At 39.3% G+C, this 22,176-nt stretch overlaps 1 protein-coding gene and 1 pseudogene across 1 annotated transcript in view; both read right to left on the bottom strand.

The window, feature by feature from the left end:
- Nucleotides 1-5,788, bottom strand: part of LOC133044895 (tyrosine-protein phosphatase non-receptor type substrate 1-like) — a 63,102-nt gene extending 57,314 nt beyond the window's left edge. Inside the window, exon 1 of the mRNA XM_061126771.1 lies at nt 5,662-5,788. Within this exon, the coding sequence (XP_060982754.1) occupies nt 5,662-5,734 (73 nt within the window). The 5' untranslated portion in view covers nt 5,735-5,788. The remainder of the gene's footprint in view (nt 1-5,661) is intronic.
- LOC133045375 (U2 spliceosomal RNA) lies at nt 329-489 on the bottom strand (annotated as a pseudogene).
- Nucleotides 5,789-22,176: the final 16,388 nt, after the last annotated feature.

Genomic DNA, 22,176 nt, shown 5'->3' with positions numbered 1-22,176 from the left:
ATATTTAATATTTCAGCCCTGAAAAGCAAAGCATTTGACACCTACATCATGGCATGGATGAACCTTAAAAACACACTCAGTGAAATAAGCCAGATGAAAAAGGACAAATAGATGATTTCACTTATGGTACATAGAATAGGCAAATTCACAGAGAAAAAGTGGAATAGATGTTTCCAGTGGTTGCAGGGGAAAAGAAATGGGGAGTTACAGTTTAATGAAAAGATTTTCTGCTACAGATGTTGAAAAAGTTCTGAAAATATGTACTGGTAAGGTTTGACAACACTGTGAAGTCCTTAGTGCCACTTCGTATCCTTAAAAGTAGTTAAAATGGGAAATTTTATGGTTTTTATATTTTACTGCAAAAAAAAAAAAAAAAATGAGATCTGAAACGTGGTGATTGCCCCAAATAAAGCTTTTGAACTGAACTAAATGGGAAAAATAAAATGTGTGATTCTACACTTGATCTTAGCCAAAAGGCCAAGAAGTGATAAATGTGTGATTTTAAATGTTGATACGTTTGAGGAAACTACAAGTGAATAGGAAGGTAGAACCATGGGGACAAGCAAGCAAGGAAACAGCAAATTCCAAAATCATGTTTTGAAAAGAATTGCAGGTGGCTGACTACATCTGGACAATGAGTTACAAGTTGAAGGGACATGAGTCGCCATGGGGTCAATTATTTTACTACAGGTATGAGTTTACCAGATTGATTTCAATGCCTCCTTAACTACCCAGTTTCTGGAGATACAGAGAAATACAAACATATTCTTTATCTGAAATGTTCTATTTATTAAATAGGCAAGGGTCTAATTTCAGGGGTATAAATCAGAGGAGCAGACTGTTTTGGTGCCACAAACAAATTCTGTGTTCTTTTTTGTTTCTTCCCTACTTCTTGGGTAGAAAATGTATGGTTCATCTTTGTGGAGTGCGAGCTGGTAACCCACTCACTTCAGTTCAATTCAGTGACTCAGTCATGTCCTACTCTTTGTGATTCCATGGACTGCAGCATGCCAGGCTTCCCTGTCTATCACAAACTCCCAGAGCTTGCTCAAATTCATGCCCATTGACTCAGTGATGCCATCTAACCATCCCATCCTCTGTCACCCTCTTCTCCTCCTGCCTTCAATCTTTCCCAACATCAGGGTCTTTTCCAGTGAGTCAGTTCTTTGCATCAGGTGGCCAAAGTATTGGAGTTTCAACTTCAGCATCAGTCCTTCCAATGAATATTCAGGACTGATTTCCTTTAGGATTGACTGGTTTGTCTCCTTGCAGTTCAAGGGACTCTCAAGAGTCTTCTCCAATACCAAAGTTCGAAAGCATAGATTCTTCGGCACTCAGCTTTCTTTATAGTCCATCTTTCACATTCATACATGACTACTGGATTTGTGTACAATGAGTAGCTTATTTTGTTAACAAATCCTTTGAACCTGGGGCAAAAGTGAAAACTTTCACCAAAACACAGATATAGAAGTCTCAAAACTTTGGAGCCTTTTTCTTATACCTCAAATCCTATGCATCAGAAAATTCTGTTGCCTCCTCATCAGCATGCATCTGGAATCTGACTGCTTTCTCTTATCTCTACTAGCTCCTGCCCAGGTGCAAGTCACTTTTACATTTTTTTGCATGAATGTGATTATCTCAAATGCTCTACTTGTTTCTCAGTACTCTTGCCTGGAAAATGCCATGGACGGAGGAGCCTGGTGAGCTGCAGTCCATGGGGTCACAGGGAGTCGGACATGACTGAGCAACTACACTTTCACTTTTCACGTTCATGCATTAGAGAAGGAAATGGCAGCCCACTCCAGTGTTCTTGCCTGGAGAATCCCAGGGATGGGGGAGCCTGGTGGGCTGCGGTCTATGGGGTCGCAGCACAGGGTCAGACACGACTGAAGCGACTCAGCAGCAGCAGCTACTTGTTTCTATGTTACGTATAGTCTGTCCTCAATCAAATAGTAGAATAAATTAAAACTCATGTCAGATTATGTCACTTCTCTTCAAAACTATGAGGGCTGAAACAGGAAGAATAAACACCTAGGAATACACCTACCTAAGGAGATATAAGAATTGTATACAGAAAACTATAAGACACTGATGAAAGAAATCAAAGACAATATAAATAGATGCTCATATTGTTCTTGGACTGGAAGAACCAATATTGTGAAAATGACTATACCACCCAAAGCAATCTCAGATTCAATGAAATCCCTATCAAATTACCAATGGCTTTTTTTTTTTTCATAGAACTAGAAAAAAAATTCACAATTCATATAAAAATACAAATACCCTGAATAGCCAAAGTAATCTTGAGAAAGAATAATGGAGCTTCCTGACTTCAGACTGTATTACAAAGCTCATCATCAAGACAGTATGGTTCTGACACAAAAACAGAAATATAGACCAATGGAACAAGATAGAAAGTCCAAAGGTAAACCCACACACCTACATACACCTTACGTTTGATGAAGGAGGCAAGAATATACAATGGAGAAAAGATAGTCTCTTCAATAAGTGGTGCTGCAAAAACTGGACAGCTACATTTAAAAGAATGAAATTAGAACACTTCCTAATACCATATACAAAGATAAACTCACAACAGATTAAAAACATAAATGTAAGATGAGAAACTATAAAACTCTTAGAGGAAAACATAGGCAGTACAGTCTTTGACATCAATCACAGCAAGATCCTCTATGACCCACCTCCTAGAGTAATGGAAACAAAAACAAAAATAAATAAATGGGACCTAAGGGAACTAATTAAACTTAAAAGCTTTTGCACAGCAAATGTAACCATAAACAAGATGAAAAGACAATCCTCAGAATGGGAAAAAATAATTGCAAATGAAGCAACTGACAAAGGATTAATCTCCAGAATCTACAAGCAGCTCATGCACCTCAATATCATAAAAAGAGACATTTCTCCAAAGAAGACATACAAGATGGTTAATAAACACATAAAAAATCCCCAACATTGCTTATTATTAAATAAATGCAAGTCAAAACTACAATGCAAGTCAAAACGACCTCATCCCAATCAAGTTGGCCATCATCAAAAAATCTATAAACAATGAATGCTGGAGAGGATGTGGGAAAAGGGGAACACTCTTGGTGGAAATATAAAATTTTAAAATATTGTATTTATTTTAATTGGAGGATAATTACTTTACAATATTGTGATGGTGCTTGCCTTATATCAACATGATTTGGCCACAAGTTTACATGTGTTCCCCCAATCCTGAACCCCCCTCCCACCTCCCTCCTCACCCTATCCCTCTGGGTTGTCCCAGAGCACCAGCTTTGGGTCCCCTATTTCATGTATTGAATTTGCACTGTTCATCTGTTTTACGTATGGCAATGTACATGTTTCAACGCTATTCTCTCAAATCATCCCACCCTCGCCTTCTCCCACTGAATACAAAAGTCTGTTCTTCACATCTGTGTCTGGGAATATAAATTTACACGGTCACTACGGAGACCAGTATGGAGATCCTTTAAAAACTTGAAATAAAACTACCCTAAAAAATATAAATAAAACAGGGCATGCTCCTGGCAAAATTTGTGTCCAATAAACTTAACGAAATATTAAAAGAAAAAACTGCAATGGCAACCATTTCACTCATAGCAAAACAAAATCCTTCAACACAGGAGGATGATTTTACTCTCAGGACTTTTGTACATGCGGCTCCCTGTCAGGAAGTCTCCTCCCCCAGATAACCACATGGCTCAGTTCAGAATTTTCTTTTCAACTTTGCTCACATTTCCCCTTCTCAGAGATGGCCACCCAAGATTATCAGGTTTGAAATACATTGCACCCAACATATTCTCCCAATTTGTTATCTAGCTACTCTTTTTTAAAACACTTATCACTTTCTAATATACTACGTTATTTAATTAAGTATAAGTCTATTGTTTATTGTCATTTCTTCCACTAAGCTAAATATCCATGAGCACAACTACTTAGTCTCTTTTATTGACCAAAGTACCCCAAGTTCCTTCCTGCAATACAGAAAGTATCCAAAAAATATATGCATGTTGTTTGAATTGCCCATTGTGACATCTCCATGAGACACTAAATTCTGTTTTAAGTGGGCTTTTCTCTGGAAATTATTAGTATATCAGAAGTTGAGTTGTCCATGTAGGTCAGTTTATGAAAAACAAAAGAAATTTGCATTTATGCAGGAAGAAGAAGAGCCCAGGAGAAGAAAACCACAAACCCTCTTTCCCACACTCCATACTTCTCCACACCCATTGGCAGAAGCTGCAGAAATATCATGGGATGGAAGAAGGACAAGTATCAAGAAGAGCTGTGGTTAAACTCATGAGCTCAACCACCAGGTTGCTTGAGTTCACATCATACTTTATCAGGTCCCACTGAGTGACCTTGAACTTTCCTTGCTCAGTTTTCTTATCTGTAAGGTAGGGGTTGACAAGGGGGTCTAGCTTGGATATAACGATCACATGAGTAAATGCTGTGGGCATTTCCAACATTGTCTGGCACATGCTGAGTGGTCAATAAAATGAATAGTTATTACTCATTAGATTTCCTGAGGCATGGAAGCTTCAGATAGCATTAGATTTTATATATATCTGTATGTATGTATGTATGTATATATATTATAGATATGGATGTGGTTATAATTATAGATATAGATATGAATATACAGGTGACATAGGCAAGATTCTTGTGTCTTTATCCCTCCTTTCCTCCTCACTTCTATCTAGCATGGAAGCAGAGACTTAAGATAACAATGCAGAAAATTCTACTCTTTAACCAAGGGAAAAGTTTTCTTAAGAATTTGGGTGAGGGTAAGAGGTAAATTTATAGAGAAGTAGAAAAGGAAAGATGTTGCTAAAGACCTCAAAAATTGAACCTTGTCCATATCATTTCATGTAGATTGAAAAATGTTTTAAGGGGAAGAACAGAAGAAGTCTTCTTGAAATCCCACGTGTCTGGGAACACTTCCTTGTACATACACGCACACACACACACATAAACACATTCACCCACAAACATGTATTAAAAAGTACCCTAGCAATCTAATGTACAAGCTGTTTTGAGCATTAAAAGAAATTATAACACATATTAAAGTCTCAGTAAAAACGGTATTGCATAGGACCCATGCAATATACTGCAAAATTTGAACTCTTCTCCGAGTGGCAGGATGGATGATGACAAATATATTGTTTGCTTCTTGGTATTTTCTGATATTTCTGCAATTGGCCTCTTCTGAGAAGCTGAGCAGCGCAACATTATTCAAAGAATCAACTCTGAAGCTGGATAGCCTGGATTTGAATCCTGTGCTCCACGGCTTTAGATAGGTGACACTGGACAAGTTCCTCTGTGCCTCAATTTCCCCTTTTACAATTGAAGTAATAGTTATCACACAGGGATGTTGTGAGGGTTAGTCAAGAAAATATGCATAAAGCTGTCAGTGTTTGAAACATCCTCTGTTTGGAAGCCTCTGGTAACCAGCTGCAGACGATGGATCTACAGAGAAAACTCAGATTCCTGATTTCATGCTCTCAGATAAGGCCCAGCCCTTGGCCTTATGTGACTGCCTCGGGTAGCATACCCATGTGTACATGGAGACCCTAAGAGCCCAGGGACAGGGGGAAAGTCCAGGGGACAGGGAGAAGGGATTCTATTCTAAGCAATGCTCACCTCTGAGTCCCAGCAGTAGAGTAAGCAACAGGCAAGAAGGAGGAGGACGGAAGTAGCAGGCTGAGAATGGCATTGTGGAGGTCTGCAGAGCTGCTCTGTCCAAATGTGTCAGTTGGGAGAACTTGAATTTCTGTGCTCTGTGGAGAAGAGAAAAGCTCCACCTACCATGATATAAAAGGAAGTGCCTATGATGGGGTGAAATGTCTGTGAGAAGTCATCTGCTTCCGGATTCTTGTAGTTCCTGTTTCTAGACAATGAAATAGGACTCAGGCAGAGAACATAGGTACGAGTTATGAATTTTACATTTTCAGAGAGACTGGACAAGCCTAGCACAGAAATAATGCTTCCTCCCTACCTGGGGTCTCTGCTTTCTCCCCTGGGTCCCTCACCCCAGTCATGGTGACCCCTCTTTCAAAAGCACCAGGCAAAACTCACATATCCCAAGAGGATCTGTGGTTATGGTCTGTGTCCTAAAGACACAAGCCCAGGACCCTAGGATGTGACTGATTGTTGGTCTCCTTCTGTACTTGCCTCAGCAAAGACCTGCTCTTTGCTGGAAAAAGGAAGAGGGTTCACCAGGGCCTTCTCTATTTTGGGATGGAACCAGATCAGCACCTGAAATGATTTCCTATTCCAAACCTTTATTGATGTTGCTAGTAAAATTTAGCCCAGTTGCAAAGTGCAATGTGGACTTAGACTGGTATGGCCAGCATCCAAAAAAGGAATCACTTTTTACTTCTTTTAGGAGAGGAAGTAGATTACATGACCCAGAAATTATACTTCCAGGCCCTTATCTCAAAGAAGTGAAAACTCTGTCCATACAAAATCTGTGCACAAATGTTTTAAAACGTTTCTTTTTGAGTCAAAACAGTGGAAGAATCAAAATGTCTAATAAAAGGGAAGAGTTTAACAACCTTTCTACATGAGGAAATACTATTCAGCAGTACAAAAAAAAAAATGAGTTATATATGAGTACAGCTTTGTCTCTCGAAGGCATGTTGACTGAACAAAGCCAGTCTCAAAATATCACTCCACTTGTACAACATTATAAAAATTATATATATATATAAAACAGAATGGCATTTGCCAGAGGTTTGGTTTGGTGGGGATGTGTGTCAATTTGTCATGCTAGCACAAGGGAGACTCTGTGGCTGTGGAATGTTCTGCACCCTGCCCATAGTGGTGGTTATACATACACATGAAAGGACCAAGATAACCAAAATTAAGAGTGTTACAAACTCAGCTATGAATAATAACCTCATAGTAGTAATAACATGGGCACTATTAAGCTATCCAAAATTATAATTATATAAGAGTAATAAGGAATAACATGTGCATATGTAGCAGAAGTCAGGAGTAACAGAACATTACATCCTCATCCTCCCCACTGGGATGTCTATAAATAATGCCTAAGAGTGAAAAAAATCAAGAAGTATCAGTAAGCATACTATGTGACATTTGGCACTGAAACCTAAACTCATCAGTTAAAAGAGTTGAAAGTGGTTTTGTCTCAGAGGTGGAGAATGGCAGTAGGTTAGAGAGACTCCAGTTTACATATGTATATCTTGTCAAACTATTGGACTCATAAACAATCTGCATATGAAACTTTAATAAATATAAAAATGATTGGATTGATGTCAATAAAGTTACACATAAAAAGAATGCCCTTACTGTTCAGCAATGGTAAGAACTTTTAAGCTTGCTGGACGAAACAGTGATGATCTACATCAAATACAATCCTACAGTCAAAACTACTGAAAGCAGTAACAATAATTTTTAAAGATTCCATAAGCTAGAAAGCATTTAAGACAGCTTTAACTAGAGATGCATAAGACCATTTGTGGTAAAAACAACTGTAAAATTGTGAATTTAGAATCATTTGAAAAACTAAATAAACAGAGGCATATTATATCCATGAGTGAGAGAACTCAATATTGGAAAATTTTCAATGTTCCCAAATTCATATATAAATTCAATGCAATCAAGCAATAATTCTAAAATAGTTTTTCATGAAAATGTGTTAGGAGACTGAAACTGAGGAGATGAAAGAGTGATGTCATACAAACGGAAATGGCAAGAAAGCAGGGGTACCAATACTCATATCAGAAAAAAAGACTTTAAAGCAAGGCTATACAAAAGACAGATGAAGCGTTATATAATGGTAAGGGGATCAGTATAAGAGGAGGTTATTAAACTCATTAACATACATACATCTAACACAGAAGCATCTAAATATATAGCAAATTTTAACAGACTTTAAAGGAGAAGTTGGCAATAATACAGCAATAGTAGGGGACTTGAAGACCCCTTACATCAATACACAAATTATCCAGAGAGTAAATCAATAAGGTGGTCTTAAAGGACCGAGTAGACTGGTTGGAATTTATTAATTTCATATATATACTATATGCTATATATATATATTTATATATACTATAAAGCAGTAGAATACACATCTTTTCAAGCATACATGGAACATTCTCCAAGATAGTTCACATTAGGCCAAAATTCAAGTCACAATAAATTTAAGAGGATAGAAATTAGATCAACTACTTTTTCTGACCACAATGGTATGAAAGTAGAAATTAATTACAGGGAGAGAAATGCAGAAGAACAAACACATGGAGACTAAAACACATGATACTAGAAAACCAATGGTCAAAGAAAAAAAAATCAAAGAGGAAATCAGAAAATATCATGAGACAAATGAAAATTCAAAATGACACTTTTCAAAATCTATGGGATGCAGCAAAAGTAGCTTGAAGAGGAAAGCTTATAGTGATACAGGCCTACCTCAAGAAGCAAGGAAAATCTTAAACAACCTTATCTACCATCTAAATGAATTAGAACAGGGAGAAGAGATGAGATGAAAAGTCAGAAGAAGGAAGAAAATAATAAAGATCAAAATGGATATAAGTAAAAGAGACAAAATACACTAGAAAAGATAAATGAAACCTGTTTTTTTGAGAGCTGGTTATTTGAAAAGATAAACAAAGTTAATAAACCTTTAGCCAGGCTCATTAAGAAGAGAGAGTGATTTGAAATAAACAAAATAAGAAAGGATAGAGAAATAGCAACTAATATTACAAAAATACAAAAGAATATGAAAATACTATGAAAAACTGTACCAACAATTTTTACAAAGTAGAAGAAATGGACAAGTTTCTGGAAATATACATCCTTCCAAGACTGAATCAAGAAGAAATAGATAATCTGAACACTGATCATTAGTAGTGAAATTGCTGTTGTAATTTAACAATTCCCAGCATACTTAAAGGCCAGGACCTGATGGCTTCACAGGGGAATTCTATCAAAAATACAAAGAAGATTTAGTGCTATCCAACTCAATCTATTCCACAAATTGAAGACGGTAGAATACTTCAAATTTATTCTATGAGGCCACAATTACCCCAACACTAAAACCAGACAAACACAATACAAAAAAAGAACATTAGAGCCCAATATCCCTGATGAATATATATGTAAAAATACTCAATAAAATATCAGCAAACTGACTCAACAATATACAAAATAAGATCATGGTCATGTGAGAGTTATCCCATTGTTCAATACTCATAAATCAATCAATGCAACTTATCACATTAACAACTGGAATGAAAAAAATCACATAATCATCTAACAGGCACAGAAAAGGTCTTTGGCAAAATCCAACATCCATTCCTGATAAAAACTCTCATCAAAGTTGGTATAGAGGAATATATCTCAACAAAATAAAGGCCATTTATGACAAACCAACAGCTAACATCATGCTCAATGGTTAAAAGCAGAAAGCCTTCACAATGAGTTCAGGAACAAGGTAAGGATGCCTGCTCTTACCAATTCTATTTAATATAGTATTGGAACTTTGAGAGGGAAGAAATAAAACTGTCACAATTTTCAGATGACATACTACTTACAAATAATCATAAACTCTCCACAAAAAATATTAGAACTTAAAAATGAACTCAGTAAGATTTCAGAATACAAGATTGATATGCAGAAATCTGTTTCTATACAGCAACAATGAATGGTCAGAAAAGGAAAACAAGAAAATAATCCCATTTAAGACTTCTTCAGTCAGCTCAGTCATTCAATCCAGGTGCTCAGTCAGGTCCGACTCTTTGCAACACAATGGACTGCAGTACGCCAGGCTTCTCTGTCCATCATCAACTCCCGGAGCTTGCTCAAGCTCATGTCCATGGAGTTGGTGATGCCATCAAACCATCACATCCTCTGTTGTCCCCTTCTCCTCCTGCCTTCAATCTTTCCCAGCATCAGGGTCTTTTCCAATGAGTCCGTTCTTCACATCAGGTGGCCAAAGTATTGGAGTTTCAGCCTCAGCCTCAGTCCTTACAGTGAATATTCAGAACTGATTTCCTTTAGGATGGACTGGTTTGATCTCCTTGCAGTCCAAGGGACTCTGAAGAGTCTTCTCCAACACCACAGTTCAAAAGCATTAATTCTTCCACGCTCAGTTTTCTTTATAGTCCAACTCTCACATCCATACATGACTACTGGAAAAACCATAGCTTTCACTAGACTGATCTTTGTTGGCAAAGTAATGTCTCTGCTTCCACCCCCCCCCCCCCCATTACTTTTATTATTTGGAGGTTAATTACTTTACAATATTGTAGTGGTTTTTGTCATACATTGACATGAATCAGCCATGGATTTACATGTGTTACCCATCCTGAACCCCCCTCCCACCTCCCTCCCCATGCCATCCCTCTGGGTCATCCCAGTGTACCAGCCCTGAGCACTTGTCTCATGCATCCAACCTGGACTGGCAATCTGTTTCACACTTGATAATATACATGTTTCAATGCTATTCTCTCAGATCATCCCACCCTCCCCTTCTCCCATAGAGTCCAAAAGTCTATTCTATACATCTGTGTCTCTTTTTCTGTCTTGCATATAGGGTTATCATTACCATCTTTCTAAATTCCGTAAATATGCATTAGTATACTGTATTGGTGTTTATCTTTCTGGCTTACTTCACTCTGTATAATGGGCTCCAGTTTCATCCATCTCATTAGAACTGATTCAAATGTATTCTTTTTAATGGCTGAGTAATATTCCATGGTGTATATGTACCACAGCTTTCTTATCCATTCATCTGCTGATGGGCATCTAGGTTGCTTCCATGTCCTGGCTATTATAAACAGTGCTGCAATGAACATTGGGGTACACGTGTCTCTTTCAGTTCTGGTTCCCTTGGTGTGCATGCCCAGGAGTGGGATTGCTGGGTCATGTGGCAGTTCTATTTCCAGTTTTTTAAGGAATCTCCACACTGTTCTCCATAGTGGCTGTACTAGTTTGCATTCCCACCAACAGTGTAAGAGGGTCCCCTTTTCGAGGAGAAACCTCTTAATTAAAACCTCTTAATGATGAGCAAAGTCGAGCACCTTTTCATGTGTTTACTAGCCATCTGTATGTCTTCCTTGGAGGAATGTTTAGGTCTTCTGCCCATTTTTTGATTGGGCTTTTGCTTTTCTGATATTGAGCTGTATGAGTTGCTTATATATTTTGGAGTTTAACATTTTGCCAATTTCTTCATTTGCAGGTATTTTCTCCCATTCTGAGGGTTGTCTTTTCATCTCGTTTATTGATTCCTTTGCTATACAAAAGCTTTTAAATTCAATTAGTTCCCATTTGCTTACTTTGCTTTTATTTCAGTTACTCTAGGAGATAGTTCCCAGAGGACTTTGCTGTGATTTTTGTCAAAGAGTGTACTGTCTATGTTTTCATCTAAGAGCTAAGTTTTGAATCCATTTTGAGCTTGTTTTTATGTTAGAAGTGTTCTAGTTTCATTATTTTACATGTAGCTGTCCAATTTTCCCAGAACCACTGATTGAAGAGGCTGTCCTTTCTTCACTGCATACTTTTGCCTCCTTTGTCAAAGATAAGGTGCCCATAAGTGCATGGGTTTATCTCTGGGCTTTCTATCTTGTTCCATTAATCTATGTTTCTGCTTTTGTACCAGTACCATACTGTCTTGATGACTGTAGCTTTGTAGTATAGTCTGAAGTCAGGAAGCTTGATTTCTACAGCTCCATTATTTTTCCTCAAGATTGCTTTGGCTATTCGGGGCCTTTGTGTTTACACACAAATTGCAAAATCTATATGGTACCACAAAGGACCCTGAATTCACAGAATAATCTTGCTAAAAAGGAAAAAGCTGAAGGTATCAAATGTTCTTCCTTCAGAATATACTACAAAGTTACAGTAATCAAAATAGCAAGGTACTAGCATAAAGCCGGAGAAGGCACTAGCACCCCACTCCAGTACTCTTGCCTGGAAAATCCCATGGATGGAGGAGCGTGGTAGGCTGCAGTCCATGGGGTCGCTAAGAGTCGGACATGACTGCACAACTTCACTTTCACTTTTCACTTTCAGGCATTGGAGAAGGAAATGGCAACCCACTCCAGTGCTCTCGCCTAGAGAATCCCAGGGACAGAGGAGCCTGGTGGGTTGCCGTCTATGGGGTCTCACAGAGTCAGACACAACTGAAGTGACTCAGCAGCAGCAGCAGCAGCATAAAGCAGGCATATAGTTTGGTACAACAGTAGAGAGCCCAGACATAAGCCAACACATTTATGGTCAATTAATCTATGACATGGAATGCAAGAGTATACAATGGTGAAAAGGCAGCCTCTTCAATAAATGAGGCTGGAAAAAACTGGATGGCTACATTTAAAAGAATAAAATTGGAACAATTCTTCCTACCATACACAAAAATAAACTGTAACTTGATTAAAGAACTAAATGTAAAACAGGAAACCATAAAAATTCTAGAAGAGAATAAAGGCAGAACCCTCTTTGACATTATCTGTAGAAATATTTCTTTTTATCTTTCTCCTAAGAAGAAAGAAACAAAAGCAAATGTAAACAAATATGACCTAATTAAAATTAAAGCTTTTGCACAGCAAAATGAAACAGCAAACTACTGAGTAGAAAAAGATATTTTACAAATTATATGACCAATAAGGGGTCATATCTAATATATATAAATAGATCACAAAACTCAATAACAAAAAGCCCTTTTAAAAATGGGTGGAAGTCCTGAGTAGACATTTCTCCAAAGAAGACATATAGACGGTCAACGGGCACATGAAAAATGCTCAATACTGCAGTCATCAGAGAAATGCAAATAAAACAACAGTAAAATATAAACTATTTTTAAAAATGCACATGAATGATCATCAGCATTATTTACAATAGCTTAGATATGGAATGGATAAAGAAAATGTGGTATATTGGAAAAAATGGAATATTACTCAGCAATTAAAAATAATGAACTTCTGCCATTTGCAACAACAGTGTGAATTGACCTACAGGGTATTATGCTTAGTCAAATCAATCAGTCAGAGTAGGACAAATACTCTAGTTATCACTTATAACTGCACTCTAAAAAATAAAATATTTGAAAATATATAACAAAATAGAAACAGTCTCATAGATATAGAGAACAAATTAGTAGTTACCAGTGAGTAAAGGGAAGGGGTTGGGGCAAGGGGAGGGGTTAGGGGCAAGGTAAGGTTATGAGATTAAGAGGTACATACTACCATGTATAGTATAAATAAGCAACACAGATATTTTGTATAGTGTAAGGAAATATAATCATTATTTTATAATTAAGTGGAATAAAAGCTATAAAACTGTTCAATCACTAATTAACATAATACTGCAAATCAACTGTACTTCAATTTTTTAAAAGCAGAAAATAAAGTAAAATAAAATGAACTTGGACCCTTCCTCCAAAATAGCCACAGCAGTTTTTTAAATCTTAATTGAAGGATAATTACTTTGCAGTATTGTGATGAGTTTTGCCATACATCAATATGAATTTAACTTATATGCAGAGTACATCATGAGAAACGCTGGACTGGAAGAAGCACAAGCTGGAATCAAGATTGCTGGGAGAAATATCAATAAACTCAGATATGCAGACGACACCACCCTTATGGCAGAAAGTGAAGAGGAACTAAAAAGCCTCTTGATGAAAGTGAAGGAGGAGAATGAAAAAGTTTGCTTAAAGCTCAACATTCAGAAAACTAAGATCATGGCATCTGGTCCCATGATTTCATGGGAAATAGATGGGGAAACAGTGGAAACAGTGTCAGACTTTATTTTGGGGGGCTCCAAAATCACTGCAGATGGTGACTGCAGCCATGAAATTAAAAGACACTCACTCCTTGGAAGGAAAGTTATGACCAACCTAGATAGCACATTTAAAAGCAGAGACATTACTTTACCAACAAAGGTCCGTCTAGTCAAGGCTATGGTTTTTCCAATAGTCATGTATGGGTGTGAGAGTTGGACAGTGAAGAAAGCTGAGCACCAAAGAACTGATGCTTTTGAACTGTGGTGTTGGAGAAGACTCTTGAGAGTCCCTTGGATTGCAAGGAGATCCAACCAGTCCATCCTAAAGGAGATCAATCCTGAATATTCATTGGAAGGACTGATGTTGAAGCTGAAACTCCAATACTTTGGCCACCTCATTCGAAGAGTTGACTCATTGGAAAAGACCCTAATGTTGGGAAGGAATGTGGGCAGGAGGAGAAGGGGATGACAGAGGATGAAATGGCTGGATGGCATCACTGACTCGATGGACATGGGTTTGGGTAGACTCTGGGAGCTGGTAATGGACAGGGAGGCCTGGCGTGCTGTGATTCATGGGGTCTCAAAGAGTCAGACAAGACTGAGTGACTGAACTGAACTGAATAGGAACTGGCCTTAGGCGTACATGTCTCCACTCCCTCCTGAACCCCCTATCTTCTCTCCCCTTCTCAAACAAGCAAAAATGGGAAGATTTGCCCAATAGAAGTATCAAAACTTATTATAAAGCATCTCTAACTACAACAGTGTAGTTTGGTCAGAGAGATAGACAAGCTGGTCAGTGGAACAAAAACCTTACTGAAAGAACAAGAAATTTATGGAAACCTGATACATAGCAAAGTGGCAGTGTAGATCAGTGAGTGCTGGATAATTTATCATTATGGAAGAAAAAAATAAGATCCCAATCCCCAACTATAATAGACAGACACACACACACAGACACACAGTACAGTGAGATCAAAGCCATCAACAGAAAGAGCAAAACTTGATCAAGAATTGAAATCCTTCTTTTATAACAAAAGCACCAATGATACCAACAGTCCACTTTATGTACCATACCAGAGGAAAAGGAACTCTCCCATATGTACCAAGGAAGCAAAGATAAGAATATTTGTGCAAAATTGTACTAGCAAAAAAACTTCAATATCTATGACAAGAATTGATACATTGTGGCACATATTTAACAATAGAAACTGTAGAGCAGTGGAAATTAACACGATGGAGCTACATACATCAATATAAACAAATCCCATAAACTTTGTTAATTATGAAAAATAAATGCTATATACAGTCTAATAGCATTCATATGAAATTTAAAACATGCAGTCCATGGGGTTACAAAGAATCTGACATGACTTAGCGACTGAACAATAACAACAAGAACTGACTGAAATTCATTTATTTTTATGGCTGAGTAATATTCCATTGTATATATGTACCACACTTCCTTATTCATTCATCTGTCGATGGACATCTAGATTGCTTCCTTGACTTGGCTATTTTAAATAGTACTGCAGTGAACATTGGGGTACATGTGTCTTTGAAATTATTTGAGTGTTCTATCACATTTCACAGAGGGCTCTTTTAATCAAAATGTTCTCTTTTCAAGTGCTCAGAGGTCATTGGTATCATAGATAATTTTTCTTCTTTTCCCATCTTTAAATTCTCAGAAGACAACCTATAATCCCAGCATTTCCCCAGCATCATTTGCATCAACTTCTTGAAATACACTTTGTCAAATCTCTGATTTTGCTTTGTGATGGGTGTGGGATTCTAATTACACAGTATGGTCTAAAATTTGCTACACATCATTCAAATCCTAAAGCAGAGGGTTTCTGGGCTCCCTACCACCTCTTGAATCCACCTGATCTCAGAGCAGCCGAGCTGGGTGATGCCACGTCCCAACTCAGTTTCCTAAAACACTTCCTCCATGAGGTTCTGCCTGGGGATTTCTCCACACCCATAAAACAAGCCTGCTCAGGCACATTCAAGCCTCTCTTCTCAATGGGACAATCCTAAGGAATCTACACAGTTCCTCAGAGGGCCCTCCATGGTATTTATCCTTAGTTGTCCACAGGGATACCCAATTCAATAATTCACCCATTTAGGGGTTTCCCTCATTCCCTCTCTCCCTTTCCATATGTCTTATCCCAGTTCCAATGGATTACCTTCCAATCACCTACATGCAAGACCTAGTTTTAGGCTCCGCTTTTTAGGAAAATCAAATAAAGAGACCCATGGGTTATTTTTGTCATGGGAAACTCAACCTGAGATGCAGGCATTGTTGAACAGGGGCTAACTTCATAGGTGATCAGTTCATTTGTGAAAATCTGTGCTTTTAACAATATTTGCCTCTCTATACAATTTTCCTAACACATAGTGTTTATTTAATAAATATTCATATAAGGAGGACCCCCTGAAATATAATTCTTCAACTTACAATCAAACATACCGAGGCTGAGAGAACTTAAGTATCAAGCAAGAGGTCACATAACTGCTGAAGCCTGATTTCATGTTAATGTTCGCTCATCCACCTACTTTACAATCTCAGGCAGCCTTCACTTCTTGAAATCGAATTCCTTCTGGAAGTGAATGGGACAAACAAAACAGGGCAGTAATATACATTAAATAAATTAACCTATTCAAATGTATTTTGCTGATCCAGTGCTGGGCTGATTTGAGATATGATTTTTATCCAGGTAAAAATGAAGTGATAATAGCACACAAAATGAAGGGGAAAATATTTGATAAAGTCTGATATGTACGTAATTAATGTTAGTGCCGTGCAACCTTGGACCCCTCACTTGCTTTCTCAGGATTTTAGGGTCATAAGCAGAGGGATGATCACTAAGATTCTCTTTAGGCATGATACCTTATGACCTCAGTGAATTACAGACCTTCTAAGCACCAATATAGGCCAGAAATTCAACAAAAAGTCAGAATGAATATAAAGTCTTTACCCAGGCATGACTAATGACCTAAGACATCATAGTAAAAGTTAAAGTTTACAATAATCTTTATATCCTCTTCCTATACATTAATTTCAAAATGTTGATATTAAATTGGTATATTATTTTATCTCCATTTTAAAAATGAGGAAGGAGACTGAATTCTGAGGAGTGATGTGAATCATTAATAAGAATGAATAATAATCACCACTTCTGTGTGGTTAATACAAATACTTTATACACTGAGTACTTTACCATTGTAAAGTATGTTATTCTTGCCACAACCAAGTGAGGGATGTCCCGTTTTTCAGATGAGGAAACAGGTTCAGAGACATCACACCCTAACTCTACATTAAATCTCCTGAAAAGGTCCAGACTGACGGTTTCCTGGGAAACCAGTGTGAATCTCTGCTTGACTGGGAGAGAAGGGCGTGCTTATCATCACCCTGCAGAATGAGAACACGGCTGGTCACATTCTAGGTTTCTCCTCGAGGGTGGACACTGATCTCTAGTAGCCTCTGGTCTTTTTAAAGCCAAGTCATAGTAACCTGGCCTGTGGGGAATCTATGGAATATGAAGGTCAGTTGGATGGTCATGCCCAGCCCAGGCCTTGCAGGGCTGAAGAGTGGCTGCTCCTGCCTGTAGTAGAGACCCTGCCTGTGAGAGGATGTGGAGGACCCCAAACGCAGTGTGAGCAAATCCTTAGCATCTCCATGTAGGAGTCATATCGCCTCCTCTTCCATAGTGTTTGAAGATTACATTCTCACAGGAGTTCAATTATGAAACTGATATCAGGGGCCAGACAATGAAGCTATAGGGACTACAGGGTTTGTAAAGAGGCCTGACTCCCACCCTCACCTCACAACCCCACTCACGGACCCTAAAACCTAATCCACTGAGTTCTGACTGTAACCTGGAATAGGGAGCTGATTTTATCCCCATTTCACAGATGAGGACACTGAGGCCAGAGCCTCAGTACCTTCTCCAGGCTCCTCAGCAGGTCAGTAGAGCTGGGATTCTTAACTAGAAAATAAGTTCCCAGGGTCTGTGCTCAGTGACCAGGCTCAGCTCTGCCCCCAGTCCCTGGACAGGGAAGGGTGTCTGAGTGTTCCCAAGACAGGTCATATGAAGGCAGACAGCACAGGGACACAGTAGGAGCACAAGTTCGTGGTCACACTCAGCCCAAGTTTGCACTCCCAGCCCCTTCTGTGCGTGAGCCTGGACAGGTCAACTCTCTAAGACTTGGTTTCCTCATCTGTAAAATGGGGATGATTCTTAATTCTTGGTTATTTAAGAAATTCAGTAAAGTAACTCACATATATCATAATATGTGGCACATAGTAGTCACACTATAAGTTGTAACTATTGTCAGGGTAGACCCACTACAACTACCTGAGAAATCTTTATTAATCATATTCTAAAGCTAATAGGCTTCCCTGGTAGATCAGACAGTAAAAAATCTGAGACCTTGTTTTTGATCCTGGGTCAGGAAGATTCCCTGGAGAAAGGAATGGCTACCCACTACAGTATTCTTGGCCTGGAGAATTTCATGGACAGAGGAGCTTGGTGGGCTACACCCTTGAGAGTGCAAAGAGTTTGACAAGACTGAGAGACTAATGAAGTTAACAAAGGAGAGGGTTAATGACTCACCCAAGGGCCTCACAGCAAACAGAACTTGCATTCCAACCCAGGAATTCTGACTCCAAGTCAAGCGCTCTTTCTGTTACCCCACAGCTGCCTCTGTTTCTCCACAGTTGTCCCCATTATAATCAATGAACTTCAATATTTTCCAACTTTCTGTCCAGCTCTGGGCTGGGCAGCATGAAGACTATATACAGTCATCACAGAGTACGCACTGTAGACCATTGTCTGGATGCCAAGCAGGGTTCAAGGGAAGGAGTCTTAGCTGGTTCCCATGAAATGGACATAGTATCATTCTTGCCCAGCTGAGGAAACTGAGCTTGAACCTGACTGTGCCTTCTCTGAGGTCACAGATGGCCTGGGACAGCCCTGAGAGGTGACCCAGATCCATTCTGCTCCAAATTCTGGCCACCTCCAAATATAGGACCCAGTATCAGCTTCTTGACTGTGAGAGCATCAGATATAAGAGAGGCATCAATGGCAGTCAGGAACTTGCAGGAGGCCTGAAGTCTCAGTGCCAAAAGTGAGAACCGAATGTGTGCAGACATGACAATTCAGGAAGAAATAAATATCAAATATAGAGAATTGAAATGGAGATTTGAAATAAGACTTAGACAACATTAATGTTTAAATTCATAGAGGATGGAAGAAAAATACAGAAAATACTCTGAAACTGTGAATAGACAGCTTTCCCTTTGAATCCAGCTCTGCTGTTTGAGACCCCTGAGATCTGATCCCTCTGCTGCCTGTCCCAGCTGTCACATGTCAGACAACATATGTGAGGGTGGCTGATACACACTAAGTGCTCTACAGGTGTCAGAAAACATGACCAGAGGCACAGAGGTAGGGGTGTTTAAGGGGTGGGAGCTGAAGAAGGGGTTTAGGGGTCAGGCTGCAGAGGTGTTGCTGCAAAGGCACATGAACACCGAATGAAAGGGACCCTGATGCCAGAAAAGGAAGTTTCCCTTCCCCATTGCAGACCAGAGGGCACATCAAACAGCTCCACAGGGTGGGGATAGAATCAAAGTGATGTTCTTAGGGGATTAACCTTGCACGACTGGGACAGATCCATGTATGCAGGCAAAGGAGAAAAATAAGACAGAGGAAACACTCAGGGTGAGTCAAGAAAGAAATAATGTACCTTGCTTCTAATCCGAAGTTAGCAGTTTGGAGTTTTTCAGCCAGATCTCTATATTTCACTTTATAGATGTATTATATGTTCATACATTTTTCTTATTTCTGCTGGATTAAAAAATGTGTCATTGAGAGTTGAGAGGTAGTGGAGTCATCCCCCCTGCAAATTTCTAGAGCAGGCGGGGAAGGCCAGTGCATTCGGGGAGAGATGGAATGCAGGGTCAGTGACCCTATCGTGAAGATGCGTAGATTTGTAGCCTAGCATCCCTTACACATTTTTTGCTAGGGGTTGCTTGGGCTGTCATACATGCTGCAGGCAGAGAAGTTCTCATTGCCTATAATGAGTATTCCTTCCCTAGTCTCCTTTATCCTTGCTTGGCCTGGAACTGGTTAATCCTAATCCTCAAACTAACTTGTCTCCATCTCTTCCCATTCCCCACAATGCCTGCCCTCATTCCCAGTCATTCATTCTCCCAAGCCACATGCTTGCGTGCTTAGTCACTTCAGTTGTGTCCAGCTCTTTGCAACCCTATGGACTGTAGTCTCCCAGGCTCCTCAGTCCATGGGATTCTCCAGGCAAAAGTACTAGAGTGGGTCGCCATGCCCTCCTCCAGGGGAACTTCCTGACCCAAGGATCAAACCCACATCTCCTGCATGACAGGCAGATTCTTTACTGCTGAGCCACCAAGAAAGCCCTCTCCCAAGCCGACTTACAAAGTCATCCTTCCTCTAGTCTGAGCTGCTAGCAGACAGCTCTTCCTTGTGGAGAAAGTCAGCTGAGACTGCACAGTGTGAAATAATGAGGAGGAGAAAGACTCAGGTTGGGGAGGAAAGATGAAGAACGAGCAGGAGGAGTTGGAGTGACAGAGGAGAGAAAAAGAGAGACACACAGACAATATAATCAAAACTAGTAGAGAGAATGAGAATTTCACACCTGCATCTCCCTGTTTCCCAGCTAAGCCAGTCAAGAATCCTGGCCTCTCTTTAAAATCGACTTCCAATAACGTCCAGCAGAACCAGTATTGATTAAAGCCTTCCTGGGAGGAATTTGAGGGGTCAGCTGTCTTTAGTGTCTATTGTTTACTGCAGTCAAGTATTAACACAGAGAATTTTTCAACCAGAAGAGTGCATGGAATTAGGGACAGAAGTCCGACTCCTTCTTCTTGAGGAGGATATAGAGGATGGAGAAATGAAATTTGAGGATGAGTGCCTGAGACTTTTATCATCAGCCCAGACTGTCCTCCCTTCCTTAACCTCATCACCTGCTGCCCTGAGTCCCTGACCTACTATTGTCTGCAACCCAGGCAGATGGCAGGTGTCTTCACACCTGATATTTTCAGCCATGCTACCCAGAGGGGTTGGCGAGAGACTCTACCCACCTTCCCCCAGTCTAGGCACCTGAGCCTGCAGGGTGATGTTGGCCTGGACTGGGAGCTGCTCATTCTGGACCACCCAGCAGGCAACTCACTCTCATATAGCATGAACGCTGCCTTCCAGGTGTGCTCCAGAGAGGAGGTCCCATTTGGGTTTCTAGTGACTTGGGGGAACTCTAAAGGTCTTGTTTTGACCTGTTCTCCAACCCAACGAGGTGCAGGTGGGTGGGATGGAAGTGGCTCACATGGGTACAGCCACTAAGGAGAAGAGTATGGAGGTTCCTGAAATGACTAAAAATGAAAGTAGCATATGATCCAGCAATCCCACTCCTGGGCATACATCTGGAGAGAACCATAATTCAAAAAGATACAAGCATCCCAAAGTTCATTGCAGCACTATTTGTGATAGCCAGGACGTGGAAGCAGCCTAAATGTCTATCAGCAGAGGAATGGATAAGATGTGGTACATATATGCAATGGAATACTAGTCAACTACAAAAAAGAACAAAATAATGCCATTTGCAGCAACATAGATGGACCTAGAGGTTATCACACCAAGGGAAGTAAGTCAGATGGAGAAAGACAAATATCATATGATACCATTCATATGTGGAGCCTCATTACAAATGAACTTATTTTCAGGACAAACGAACTTATTTTCAGACTTACAGGTATCAAAAACAAACTTACGCTAACCAAAGGGGAAACATAGAGGAAAGGATAAATCAGGAGCTAAGGATTAACACACACTACTATACATAAGACAGATAACCAACAAGGACTTACTATATAGCACAGGGAGCTCTACTAAATATTTTGTTATAACTTATATGAGAAAAGAATCTGAAAAAGAATGAATACACGAATGTGTGTAACTGAATCACTTTGCTGTACACCTAAAACTAATACAGCATTGTAGATCAACTCACTCCAGTAAAATTTTAAAAATAAATTACAGATCTAGTAACACCAGCAAAGATTATTGGACACAGTGAAAAAAAGAAGTAGTGCACACGGCAACAGAGATTCTCTGATTCACCTGGATTCGTATCCCAGAAGGTTTGGCACTGATCTTTGGGGTGGGGACAGCTAAACAAAACAACAGAAAGAAACATCCATTGAAATTACCCCTGCCTGCCTGCTCTCCGTCTTCTTTTCCCAGAAACTGGTCACAAGTTCTCTCACTCTCAATAAAGTCACCTTTTAAAAAAATTAAAGAAAACCTTTTTCCTTTTCTTTTTTTTTTTTTTTTTTAATTAGTTGGAGGCTAATTACTTCACAACATTTCAGTGGGTTTTGTC

This window comes from Dama dama, chromosome 23 (genome assembly GCF_033118175.1).
Source record: "Dama dama isolate Ldn47 chromosome 23, ASM3311817v1, whole genome shotgun sequence".
NCBI classification, from domain to species: Eukaryota; Metazoa; Chordata; class Mammalia; order Artiodactyla; family Cervidae; genus Dama; species Dama dama.
Note: the sequence above shows the minus strand (reverse complement) of the source record. Positions and strands in the feature narration are given on the sequence as shown.